Source organism: Pangasianodon hypophthalmus, chromosome 4 (genome assembly GCF_027358585.1).
Source record: "Pangasianodon hypophthalmus isolate fPanHyp1 chromosome 4, fPanHyp1.pri, whole genome shotgun sequence".
Taxonomy (NCBI): Eukaryota; Metazoa; Chordata; class Actinopteri; order Siluriformes; family Pangasiidae; genus Pangasianodon; species Pangasianodon hypophthalmus.
Window position 1 is genome coordinate 29,163,929 of NC_069713.1, and position 13,446 is coordinate 29,177,374.

The 13,446-nt window shown below is 33.0% G+C and overlaps 1 protein-coding gene across 2 annotated transcripts in view; it reads left to right on the top strand.

Moving 5' to 3' along the window:
• The window catches only part of en2a (engrailed homeobox 2a), a 6,135-nt gene extending 705 nt beyond the window's left edge, over positions 1–5,430 (top strand). Inside the window, exons 1-2 of one of the 2 annotated variants that reach the window (XM_026936218.3) lie at positions 1–247; positions 5,097–5,430. The exon at positions 1–247 is cut by the window's left edge and continues 705 nt beyond it. In XM_026936218.3, coding sequence (XP_026792019.3) covers positions 1–247; positions 5,097–5,428 — 579 coding nt within the window. In that variant the 3' untranslated portion in view covers positions 5,429–5,430. The remainder of the gene's footprint in view (positions 248–5,096) is intronic. The other variant, XM_034303331.2, reaches the window with a different exon arrangement.
• The last annotated feature ends 8,016 nt before the right edge of the window (positions 5,431–13,446 follow it).

Here is a 13,446-nt window from a genome sequence, read left to right on the forward strand (position 1 = left end):
CACCCGGCGGAGGTCGGACAGGTGGGACAGGTGTCCACGGAGAGCACCTCCACACCGCACACCGGCAAGAAAGCGGACCCGGTGAGCGACGACGAGCCGCTGAAGGGGCGAGGAGAAAGCAAGGAGCAGTGCCTGAGCTCGGACTCGGAGCTTTCTCAGCCCAACTCGTCCACTTTAACCCAGAGCCAGCCCATGCTGTGGCCCGCGTGGGTTTACTGCACGCGCTACTCGGACAGACCCTCAGCAGGTAACACAGCTCCAGATAAACACAACCCCACACAATCCATCTGCTTCACACCTTAAAAAGTTCAGCACGATACTTTCCCACGCCAGATCACGTCTTCTTTTTTGTCCAGTTATTGTAACATCGCACTACAGTCATGACCCAGTCGCTCTGTATAATAATAATAATAATAACAATAATAATAATAAATCACCTGATCACAATAAACAGCAGATTACAGCTCTGTCTATCTACAGGCACAATCTCATAGATCTCAGATCTCTTCAGAAGAAATAAATTAGATGGCCACTAGGTATAATTTATATAATAATAATAATTTACCACTCTATAATAAGTTATGCAATTCCCATAGATCAGACTCTAATGCATTTCAAAATAAAATCACTTTTTCTAAGCAGGAAATCAGAGTTGAAGACAAATATAGGGCATGTTTCTGTCCAAACTGTTACTACCATAAAAGCGAAATAAATAAATAAATAAATGGATTAGGTTTTTTTTACAAATCAATTATTAACACAATAAGACAAAATGTCATCAGCCTGTTTTCACTTATCAACAATCCAAAAAGTAATTTTAAAAAAACAAACGCTCAGTGTCACATAATAATAATAATAATAATAATAATAATAATAACACTTATTATTATTATTATTATTATTATTATTATTATTATAGTACTCATCAATCATACCCGTTTTTAAAATAAAAATTTAAATGTATAATCATGATTTTAAAAAAAATTATAAAGATTATTATAAGTCATGACCTGAAATTTTCACTCTCTCTAAAATGGATACAAGTGTCTCTCTATTTTTTTTTCTTCCGTAAAATAAGTGTGTAATATTTAGTGTTTAATGGAATAATAGTTCAAATCTCAATAATGTATATCTCTTTGAAATGAATCATGTAAACCAGTGTGGACAACAAACAGTTAAAGTATAAAGTGCAGCTTATAGGCTGGAGCTCAGCCACAGAGGCATTAGCATGTGCAATGTATAGGATTAGCACTGAAAAAAAAAATTCAGTATTAAAACATTACATTTTAAAAATGAAATGAATAATTATATTTATAATATTTATGATAATGTTGATGTATGAGCCGTGAACTTAAATGTGATGTTTGTTACTGCTGTTGGTTCACACAACAAAAATCCCAAGGTTGAATTAACTCTTACAGCCTCAAACATGCTAAACACCTGAAGTGTTGAATTTAAACAGAAATATGTAGAATTAACTCTTACGGTGCTGAATTTACACTTACAATCCTACAGTGTTGAATTTTACTGTTGCTGTGGTATTTTTTTGCCCTTTAGCATAGCGAGTAATATTAGCAACTGGCTAGCGACGCTTTGCTAGCTTCTTTTTCTGACAAGTTAAAGATTATAGCGACAATTTTGCGTTGCTAATGTGTAACAAAGATATTTAAGTTACTAATATAACGAGTTTAATCTTTCTGTGAGGTGAAATAGTGAAGTTTGTGTGAAACATGACTGAAATTCTCGAGTCCAGAGCTTTACAAAAGCTTGTTTTAGCGCTGAGGTAATTAACTAGTTAGCCCTATCATGTTTATTTGATTCAGTGTAATGGAATTAGCACAGCGCTAACAACAGCTCACTGATTTATTGCTTATTAAAGTTTATTTCTTTCTGGAACAACACAGAAAACTAAACACAAAACTACAAATAAAAACCAAGCAATGTAGCTGCCATGAAAGGTATTGCATAGGTTGCTAGAGAATTTGCAAAGATATAGCTAGCTAGCTAAAATAAATAACTAAATATATATTTATTTAAAAATAAATAAAGTCAGCTAGCTTGCATTTTTGTTCAAAATCTATTTTGTTCAAATCAACCAAAAATCACAACAACACCAAAAATAATGGAATAATCATGTTTTAATAATCAAGTCCATGTTTTTTTCTGTGTGTAAATAAAATAATACTAGCAAATTATTTATATTTTTTAATCAATTCACTTCAATTTACAACCAAAAAGTATTGATTTTAAACAGAACCTATAGCTAAACCTATCCATGGGCTCAACCATTCATGGATACACTCATAGCTACTATAGGAGTAGATATATAAATATTTTATTCCTAAATCGGGTTATAACTGTATTCTTATATTAATAGGATTGCATAATGCCTATAAAAGAAATAATTTATTGCTCTGCGATGCCAGTCTTCTTCTTCTTCTTTTTCTTCTTCTTCTTCTTCCAAGTTCATTAGCATATTTTTGGGACAATGGACTGCAGGACGCCTCTGGCTGTCTTCAGTTATACGAAATGGTCCAAAAATGGATTTAAGATGAGTTTAAGTGGCACTTCATTTGTGAATAAGGCTGTTTAACACATTAATTAATTAATTTATTTATTTTAAAAAAATGTAATGAACGAATAAATCATCCATCATGCATAATGCACCGACTGCTTCAAAAACTAAAGCAGGGGTGCCAAGAAAATTGAAATTTCACCCACTATTGGTTATAAAAAATAAGCCTTAATAAATCTGTAACATCAACCAAAATTATTCAAATCAGTCGTTTTGGCTAAAGAAGCATTTTTTTCCCTGCGAACCAAACCTTTTTTGGGGGGCTGAATTTTTGTCTTGAACTAATTTGCTTTTCTAAATTAAAATTTTAAAAAATATTTTTAAGCTTATATCCGTGTTTTAGAATGGAATAACATGGAATATATGATATTGGATAAACATATAAAATCCATTTTCATATTTGCGGGTGTTTTTTTTTTTTTTTTTTAATCCGACGCTAAAGGTCAACCCTAAAATCGCGTTTTTGTTTTTTGTTTGTTTGTTTTTTCAAATGAAATACTGCGCTGAATTTGCGTTTTACTCTTTAAAGCACAGCATGATGAAGACTATGCAATCTCAAGCCCACATTTCCACTATAAAATGCTCAAAATGGAGCCCATCTTTAATATTCATGATGAGAGGTTTTTCCCCAGCAACAATAAATTTTATTATATCTACTATATTCTACAGGAAATGGACTACTATACTACTATACTACCATACTACTATACTACTGTACTACTGGACTATATCCTTATAATCCAGGCGAAATTCGTATCCACCACGCGACAGTCATTTCGTTACATTTTACAGAAATAAAGTCGGGATTAAAGCTACCAGACTCTTGCCCTAACCTTAACCAGTGGTAGCCAACTGTCAGACAAGCTGATCAGGCGAATTCTTACGAATAAATCGTTGTGGAGTCGTTTATACATCGCAGAAAAATCTAACATCTGGAGTTTTGAAGCTCAAGCGTAAACCCCTGGATTATGCCTTTGTGAACCAAAATTACCCAAGATTCACCCAAACACCAATAATAATAATAATAATAATAATAATAATAATAATAATAATAATAATTCTAAACAACTGGGTTACTCAATAGCTTTATAGACGTCAATGAATGAATGAATGAGTGGATGGATGGATGAATTTGCAAATAAATCATTTTCTTATTTATGCACATTGGAAATGTAATCACACAGCAAAAAATAAATTCCCAGTGTTATTATAACCACAAAACAATCTGACAAAATTAATTCGTAAGAATTCAACTTGTACTACGAATAGTAACCAAGGTTAAGGTTAAGGTTAAGGTAAGGTTAGAGATATTAAAGGGCTGGGATGGGATACTACTGGTAACTTTATTTTTATAAAAATCCAATAAAATTGCGCTCATGTTTTGGAATTCCTACAGAATTTGCTTTTACTCGACAAACACAATCATACTATTGCATTATTTTAGCGAGGTAGTGGTATAAATATAGATAACTGTCACTGTGGATGGGTTTTTACTTTTGAACACCCACCCCATGTCTATAATGCGTCTTCATAGACCAGGGAATTAAAGCCTCTTAAAAATAAATAGTAGAATAAAGGGATAAAATGGTGGGGAAATGTAACTTCTTCGTAGTTTTCTGCCATTGTTGGATTATATCAGCACACCAGATTTTACGAGACCAAAGTTTGTATAGATGATACTCTGTGCATGTATTTTTAGGAAGATGAACAATATCTTATATCAGACCTTGTGCAAATTTGAACGTGTCGGCGATTGTGTAGGATTTTGTTAAAAATGTAGTAAGAAAAAGTATGAATGCTAATGGTGTCCTTGTCCATAACCTTCGTAACTTGTTGTATAACTGATTGTATGAGCATGAAGCCATTTTGAGAAAAATACTGATTTCAAATGAAGAGTTTGGCTCAACCATTTCATCATGAGCTGATATGAGCTTACTTTATTACAGTGCAGCTAGACACACGTGGACATGCTACGTGCTATAACATCGTAAGGCTAAATTCAACATTTCAATAGATAATATAAGTGTTAGTTCAACTGTATGTGAACAGTGTAGGTGGTAATTCAACACTGTAGGTGTCATTTGAACACCAAAAGTTAATTAAACGCTGCAAGTGTTCATTATACGCTTAACTGGAGGCGTTAATTGAACACAATAAGGGTTAATTCAACACCGGTTATTTTGCTGAGTAAGGGACGTAACTGCTTACGTGCTGTGGACACGGTAAGTGCTAATTCAGCACTGTAGGTGTTAAACCAACACTGTGAGGCTAACGTCAACATTTTAAGAGCTAATATGAGTGTTAATTGAACTGTGCAGGCGGTGAACAGTGTAGATGGCGATACGGCAGGGTATGTGTCATTTGAACACCAAGAGTTAATTAAACGCTAGACTTAAGGTGTTAATTCAACACTGTAAGGGTTAATCCAACATTGGTGATTTTGCTGAGTAAGGGATGCAATGCTTAGCATGCTGTTTCCAAACTGCCTTGCCTTGCTGTTATTTATTCCAACTCAACATAGCCACGCCCACCGCAGGTCCCCGAACCCGCAGACCAAAGAAGAAGAGCAGCAGCAAGGAAGACAAGCGGCCGCGCACCGCCTTCACTGCCGAGCAGCTGCAGCGCCTGAAGGCAGAGTTCCAGTCAAACCGCTACCTGACGGAGCAGCGACGGCAGAGCCTGGCCAACGAGCTGGGCCTTAACGAGTCGCAGATCAAAATCTGGTTCCAGAACAAGAGGGCCAAAATCAAGAAGGCTTCAGGAATCAAGAACACGCTGGCACTGCACCTGATGGCCCAGGGCCTGTATAACCACGCTACCACCACCAAGGAAGACAAATCAGACAGCGACTGAGGGGTGGGGCGGAGTGGAGGGTGGGGGGGTGGAGTGGTTGGAGGAGAGGGGTTTGGGGAAGATATAGAGAGGAGGTAGATGGAGAAAAAGAGGCGGAGAGAGAGAGGGAGAGAAGGAGAAAGGTGGGGGGTGAGGACTATACAACCATGCCAACATCATGATGGAGAGAGAGAGAGGGTGGAAATGGAGAGAGCTACCACCCAGAAATCAGACTGCGACTGGGGTGGGGATGGGAAGAGAGACAGAGAAACAAAGAGTGAGACAGGTGAGATAGATAAACAGAGAGAGAGAGAGAGAGAGAGAGACAGATGACAAGAGGTCATGGTTGTATTTCCAATGCAATAACTCTTAAGCATCAAGGGCCAGTGTACAAACATACCAGCATTAACTGAGGTTCAAATCAAAGTGTTATTATTCGTCAGACTTGAACAAGATTTTACGACTTATTATTATCAAAAAAAAAACAAACAAACAAAAAAAAAACAGGAAAAGCATGGCGGCTTGGCTATTGGATTTGTGTTTATGCTGTTTTATAAATAGAGCTTTTCATGGGCTGCATTATCACGAGAGAGAGAAAAAACATCCTGCTTCAATCCAAAGACTATTTCCTGCAACTGTGAATATTAATAAATGAGGCATTGTTATGACTATTCCACTAAGGCATGTGCCGATATTACCTTTTCATATCGCAGAAACTGCCTAACTTGTTATTGCGGTTTACGATGTTATCATTTTGAAAGTAATTACCTGCACGTGCTACATTTCAGAACCAGGATTCAGCTCACTTCTAGTGTTCGGATTGTTTCTAGCGTGTTGTGCTGTTGACGTTTTGTTTATTTGCGATCACTCGCTGGCTTCATATCTTGCATAATAGCACGTTCACGTCATGCTGATGTTACAATAATTATGTCGTTCATTTTCTTTAGACTTGGAAATCAGGCAAAGCCAACATCTAGCTAAATGATATTTTAGCCTTTTATGCTTTATTCGTTTTAAGCTAGAAAGCAAAACTGCACTATAACATGGACAATGCGGTAATTACTAGAAAATGACAATGTTTACGATATATTTAAATCTCGATACAGCTAACTGCCGCTAATTGTGGAAACTGCTACCATTTTTTTAGTTGTGTTTTCAGAATATTCAGGCCATGACGTGAACAAACTACTCGTCTTTTTAAAAAGAGTTAGCTCTCGTAGCAAAGGTGTTAATTAACACTAGCCATTCGGATTGTAGCTTGGGAGGATAAACAGTGCCTAAATATGCCTAAAAAGAACGCAGGGGTAACGATGATCATTTAAAATGCCCATGATAATGATTGTGCGCATGTTTAATATCATGATATGTCACATAACCGATGATTTATCGGCACATGCCTTTACTCCACTCCTTTTTTTTGGGGGTTCAATGTTTTGATGCACGCATGCAGCGACCGTAGTGACGATTTTTAATCCAGTGCGAAATTTCTTTGTAAAACCGATGTGAAGAGCAGTATAACTGTGATTGTTTATTTTTAAAAAAAAATCATGAAGAGGTGGAGTGGAGATGTAATCAAATTACTATCTGGACTCTGACACACACTGGAGAGATCAAGCCTAAGAAATCTATAAATATAAAAATATAAATAAAAAAAAAAAAAACAGTGCTTGGACCCCTAATCAACCGAAACGTCTTAAATTGCATAGAGTTTTTATGAAAGAGCAATATCTTTTTTATTTTTGTTTGTATTTCTTTTGTAAAATATTGTACTGCTGCCTATAAACGTGTAGCACTCTGACAATGACTTACGATGACATCCTATACAGAATTATTATAAATATACAATATATACACAGGCAAACACTATGGAAATGAAAAAATGAAGCAAACCAGCATTATAACAAAAATACCATTTTATTGCTGTTATGTATTTATAGAAATATATTAAGAAAAAAAAAAACTTTATCTGATGACCAGTCCAGTGTCGCTTTCTCTTTTCTTTCTTTTGAGAGTAGATTTTTTTAAAAGAAAAAAAAAAAATCTCTTTAAGAAAAATGGCGTATTTATCATTGTGTATGTGAATGAAGCGGTTTTTGAGGCCTTTTGCATGAAAAGCTGATGATTAAAGGCATATTATAAAAGTATGATGGGGTTTTTTTATTGTTTGAGTCTATTATTATATCCTTCTGTGGAAAAAAAAGTGTGTGTGAAACGGTGTAATAAATTCCTGGTATGATAATCGTCCAATCCAACATCACAGTTTTTAGTATATGACAGTGTTATAACAAGCGTAAGGATGACTTTTACAGTACGTGCCCACTTCTGTAATGTTACTACAAATTAACGTGACATGTTTACAAACACAGTGTTGCTATGGAAACCAAAAACATCGCAAACCACAGGTTTATTGAATTGCGTTCGTTGTAATTCGTTATCGTTTCTATAGTGACAGCTCATTCACAGGGATTTATACGGCAAACAGACTAAAAACTTGTGTGATTTATTTAACATTCATGGAAGGAGTCTCCAGTGTCAGAGCTTCATAACAGTCAGAGTTGAAGCTGTAACTTTAAGTTTTTTGAAGAGTTTATGCTTTTGTGGTTTCTTAGAAACATGACAAGCTGCGTTTTTTTTTTTTGCCTTATTAACTTCAAGATCGAGAAAACAGAAAAGTTAGCGAGGGAACGACTGTCTATAGCTGCTATAACATAAGTGAGAACAGGAACGAACTTGTTTCAAGAACATTCCACAACGTTAAATGTAGCTATAAATGGCTAAAAAGTACTATGTTTTGTTTTCTTTAAAGAATCAAAAATTGTTAGCATTGGCAAATTGTGGCAGTATAAGAGAAATAAAACACTTTGGAATGAACTTCGAAGTTCGTAACTCTGCTTCGTATCGGCATCGCACCAACCAGTCATTGATTATTTTCCTATAACGTAACCGTCAAGTAACCGTATGATTTCAATTACGTTAATTCAAGTGGACACGTACCGTTAAACTTCAGTACTTTATTAAAACTGTGATCTATATAATCTTTTTATTTTAAAAGAATCTTAAAACCACTGTAGCAGATTTCACCCGGAAATAACACCATCATCTATACCGTTAACGATGATATACGTAACTATCTCAGATTTATTTATCACGGTATATAATTATGGTAGCATCGTACCATTATATCCACACAGCTCTAATTTAAATATTTATTTATTTTTATACATATACAAGACTTATTCCGTTTGTGACATTATCATCTATACCGCTTCGATTAAACCGTTAACGATATAACTATTCCAGATTGAATCGTACGTACGTATATCAGTGTATCGTCGTACTGATATATCGTCACACCGCTGGTGTGAATGAAGAATCCACCAAACGTAACACACTTTGCCTTAAGTGCGAGTTTAATGTTGACTGCTGTTCCGACCGAATGAATTTCTACTCATCAGCGTCAGAGATCTTATCTTAGAGGAACTAAAACAACAACACTGAGACGTGTAATGCAATGTTTTTTTTTTTATGTCTTATTTTGTGTTTACATGTAAATAATTTGTATCCCGTATGCATTAATTGTGTCATTTGAACTGGATAAGAAGTCAATAAACACGAACGATGAAGAGCTTCGACGTGTCGCATGTTTGCCTTCTTCAGATTTATTGCAGATTAATATCTGAATTAATGTTTCATACACTTTCATGACATATACAGCACAAATACGGTCTTAACACATTTCTATTAATGTTTATTATGCTTTAATGACAGATACAACCTCATTTTACACTTTATTGAAAGATCAATACAGTTCAATGACATACAGAGAAGAAATCTTAACCTTTTATGACATACTTCTTACATATTAATGATAAATATGACAAATAAAATGCCTAAATTAACACTTTTATTGACAGTTACAACCTTATGTAACACTTTAATTAATGACTATTACACGTTTATGACATATAGAGAACAATCACAACCGTATTTAAGATTTTTGTTAATGCTTATTACGGTTTAATGACATATAAAGGACAAATGAAGCCTCAATTAACACTTTACTGAATGCTTAGCACACTTTAATGACACATACAGGAATAAGGTCTTATTTAACCCTTTATTAACATTTATAATGCTTTAGTGACAGATACAAGCTCATTTAAGACCATAATCATAATCAGTTATTCCACTTTAATGACATATAAAGAACAAGTAAGATGTAACATTTAACATTTTTTATTATTTTATTATGAGGTTTATTATGCTTTATTGACATACGGAGAAAAAATAAATCCTCGATAAACACTATTATTAATATTTATTACATTTTAATGACATAGAGAACAAATAAAGTTTGAAATAATGCATTATGTCATGCTTATTACACTTTCATGACAGGACAAATAAGGCCTCAGTTAACACATTTATTAATGTTTATAAAGCTTTAGTGACATATTCAATCTCATTTATCACTTTTATTAACAATTAATGCACTTTAGTTACATATAAAGAACAAATACATCCTTATTCAACACTTTTATTAACATTTATTGTGATTTAATGACATGTAGATGACAAATGAAGCTTAAACACTTTAATTCATCCTTATTATACTTTTATGACACAGGACAAGTAAGGTCTTCTTTTACACGTTTATTAATATTTATAATGCTTTAGTGACATATCCAACCTCATTTAATAATAAAAATTAACGTTTATTACGCTTTAATGACATATTGAGATCAAATACCAGCTTATTTAACACGCTTATTAACACTTACTATGCTTTAGTGACAGATACAACCTCATTTAACACTATAATTAACATTTATTCCACTTTAGTGACATATAAAGAACAAATATGACCCATTTTAACCCATATTAAAGATTATTATGATTTAATAAGATATAGAGGACAAATAAAGTCTCAGCTAACACTATTATTATTAATATTTATTACATTTTAATGACGAAGCAGACAAATAAAGCCTACATTAATGAGTTAATTCCTGCTTATTATACTTTCATGACATATACAGGAGAATTTATTAATGTTTATTAAGCTTTAGTGACACATCCAACCTCATTAAACACTTTTATTAACATTTATTGCACAGTAATTACATATCAAGAACAAATATGACCTTATTTAACACTTTTATTAATGTTTATTATGCTTTAATGACATATCGAGAACAAATATGACCTTATTTAACACTTTTATTAATGTTTATTATGCTTTAATGACATATCGAGAACAAATATGACCTTATTTAACACTTTTATTAATGTTTATTATGCTTTAATGACATATCGAGAACAAATATGACCTTATTTAACACTTTTATTAATGTTTATTATGCTTTAATGACATATCGAGAACAAATATGACCTTATTTAACACTTTTATTAATGTTTATTATGCTTTAATGACATATCGAGAACAAATATGACCTTATTTAACACTTTTATTAATGTTTATTATGCTTTAATGACATATCGAGAACAAATATGACCTTATTTAACACTTTTATTAATGTTTATTATGCTTTAATGACATATCGAGAACAAATATGACCTTATTTAACACTTTTATTAATGTTTATTATGCTTTAATGACATATCGAGAACAAATATGACCTTATTTAACACTTTTATTAATGTTTATTATGCTTTAATGACATATCGAGAACAAATATGACCTTATTTAACACTTTTATTAATGTTTATTATGCTTTAATGACATATCGAGAGCAAATATGACCTTATTTAACACTTTTAATAATGTTTATTGCTCTTTAACGACAAAGAGGACAAATAAAGCCTAAATGAATGTGTTAATTTATGCTTATTACAATTTCATGACGTATATAAGACAAATAAAGTCTTATTTAACATATTTATTAATGTTTATTAAGCTTTAGTGACAGATACAACCTCATTTTAACACTTTCATTACCATTTATTACACTTTAAACACATATAGAAAACAAATACAACCTTATTTAACACTTCTATTAATGTTTATTGCTCTTTAATGATATACAGAAGACAAATAAAACCTCAATTAACACTATTATTAATACCTATTACCTTTTAATGACAAATAAAACCTCAGTTAACACTATTATTAATACTTATTACCATTTAATGACAAATAAAACCTAAACTAAAGTGTTAATTCATAATAATTACATGTTCATGACATATCCTATAAAGCTTTATTTTTTAATGTTTATCAAGTTTTGTTGACAGATAAAACCTCATTTAACACTTTAATTAACATTTGTTATACTTTATTAACATATAGAGGAAAAATATGACCTAATTTTATACCTGTTATTATTTTTTTGTTAAGTTGTTAGAGTCTGAAATGTTGTTCTTAGAATAATATTTATATTCAATCTCATTTGTGTAGCATTTGATGAAAATTCACCAGATCAGTCCATTTGCTTCTTTTTTTTTTAATTTAAAAGCAGGAAATAAAAACAATGAACACACTGATCTGGTTAAAGTGTCAACTTTATTTTCTATTTGCAGATTTTGATATTAAAGGTAATTATATACAAATTTATAGCGTATAACAAAAAATGGTTACAAATGTAGGGATGAATAAACTGAGAATTCCGATATAACAGTGAATAACTGCACAGGCTTTAGGCAACTTATATAGAAATGAACCATGTGTATGAAAATGAAGCATGAATCTGGCGAGTTGATCTGTAAAACATGCTGTTAGCCGCGTAAGAACGCAGTCATGCAGTAAATATGGACATCTCGTTCATTTTGTTCGAAACATTTGGAGGGATTATTTTCAGGGTATTTTCCACGACTTAATAACACGACAGCTGTAGATCACAGAAGATCATTTTAGTCTGAAACACATCTGCCTAAATCTTTACCATCAGCATAGTCAACTTTATCGTTGTCTTACTGACTGACACACACACACACACACACACACTTTCATAAACCTTTTCTCAACCGATTATCAGGAGATTTACTGAAATATTAAGCGTAAAGTCTACATAGTTTAAAAGCATGGTTACTTTAAATGTATTTAAATAAAAAAAAAAACAGAAAACCTAAGTAGAACAGGTCCAGAGTTCAGAATTGAATGAGAGAATGAAAACAAATTAGAACAATCTGACATCTAAACTGCACTTGTGCTCGTCTGCTAGTCAGGTTTCACTGTGAATAAATCATCACTCATGAAAATAAAAATGCTCTAAAATCCATTTTAAAAAGGATCCATTCTGCATTTATCCGTGACTCGTCTGTCAAGTTTCCCAGGACATGAATGAATTGACGAGACCTAGAGAAATTATCGCCAAAGTGCCTCCAGTACAAAAGTTCTGCTATGTCCAAAAAATAATCATAATAGTAATAAAGAAAGAAATAAAATAAAACCATGTTTAGTCGAGTATTCAAGCAAATCTGGGCATGGTTCTGATTTTTCAGATATTTTTCATGGTTCTGATATTTCTGAAAAATTCCTCTCTACACTTGTGGAAAATTCAGAGCCCTTAGATGTTCTTTGGATGTCCGTTTGAGGAAAAAGGTTTTATGTAAAACCTCTACACCTGAGTGCTTCCTTCTCAGAAACCTCTCAGAAATCACTCCACGTACAACCCTGTTAGGAAGCAAAGCGAAGCCATTGATGATCCAGCAAAGAACCTTAAAGAACCTGCTTTCTATCTGCTGAGAGGAGCACGGAAACGCCTCGTCTACGTTTCCTCTACAGGAAAGTTCGTACGATCAAGATTACGCACGTTTAAAAAATAACGCAAAGTTTATTTAAAAAAAAAAAAAAGACCAAATGTACTGTTAAGGGCAAAAGTAGTTGGCATCTGTTAGGATCTCTGTGTAAAAAAAAAACAAAAAGAAGCAAAAATTAATAATAATAATTCCAAGAAGTGGAAATTCACTTCTGCTCCAAACATGATAGTGTAGGCAGGGTGTTTCAACAAGAATTTTATTAATTTATTTATTGTCTATCTATCTATCTATCTATCTACCTACTTTTGTTTGGTTATGTT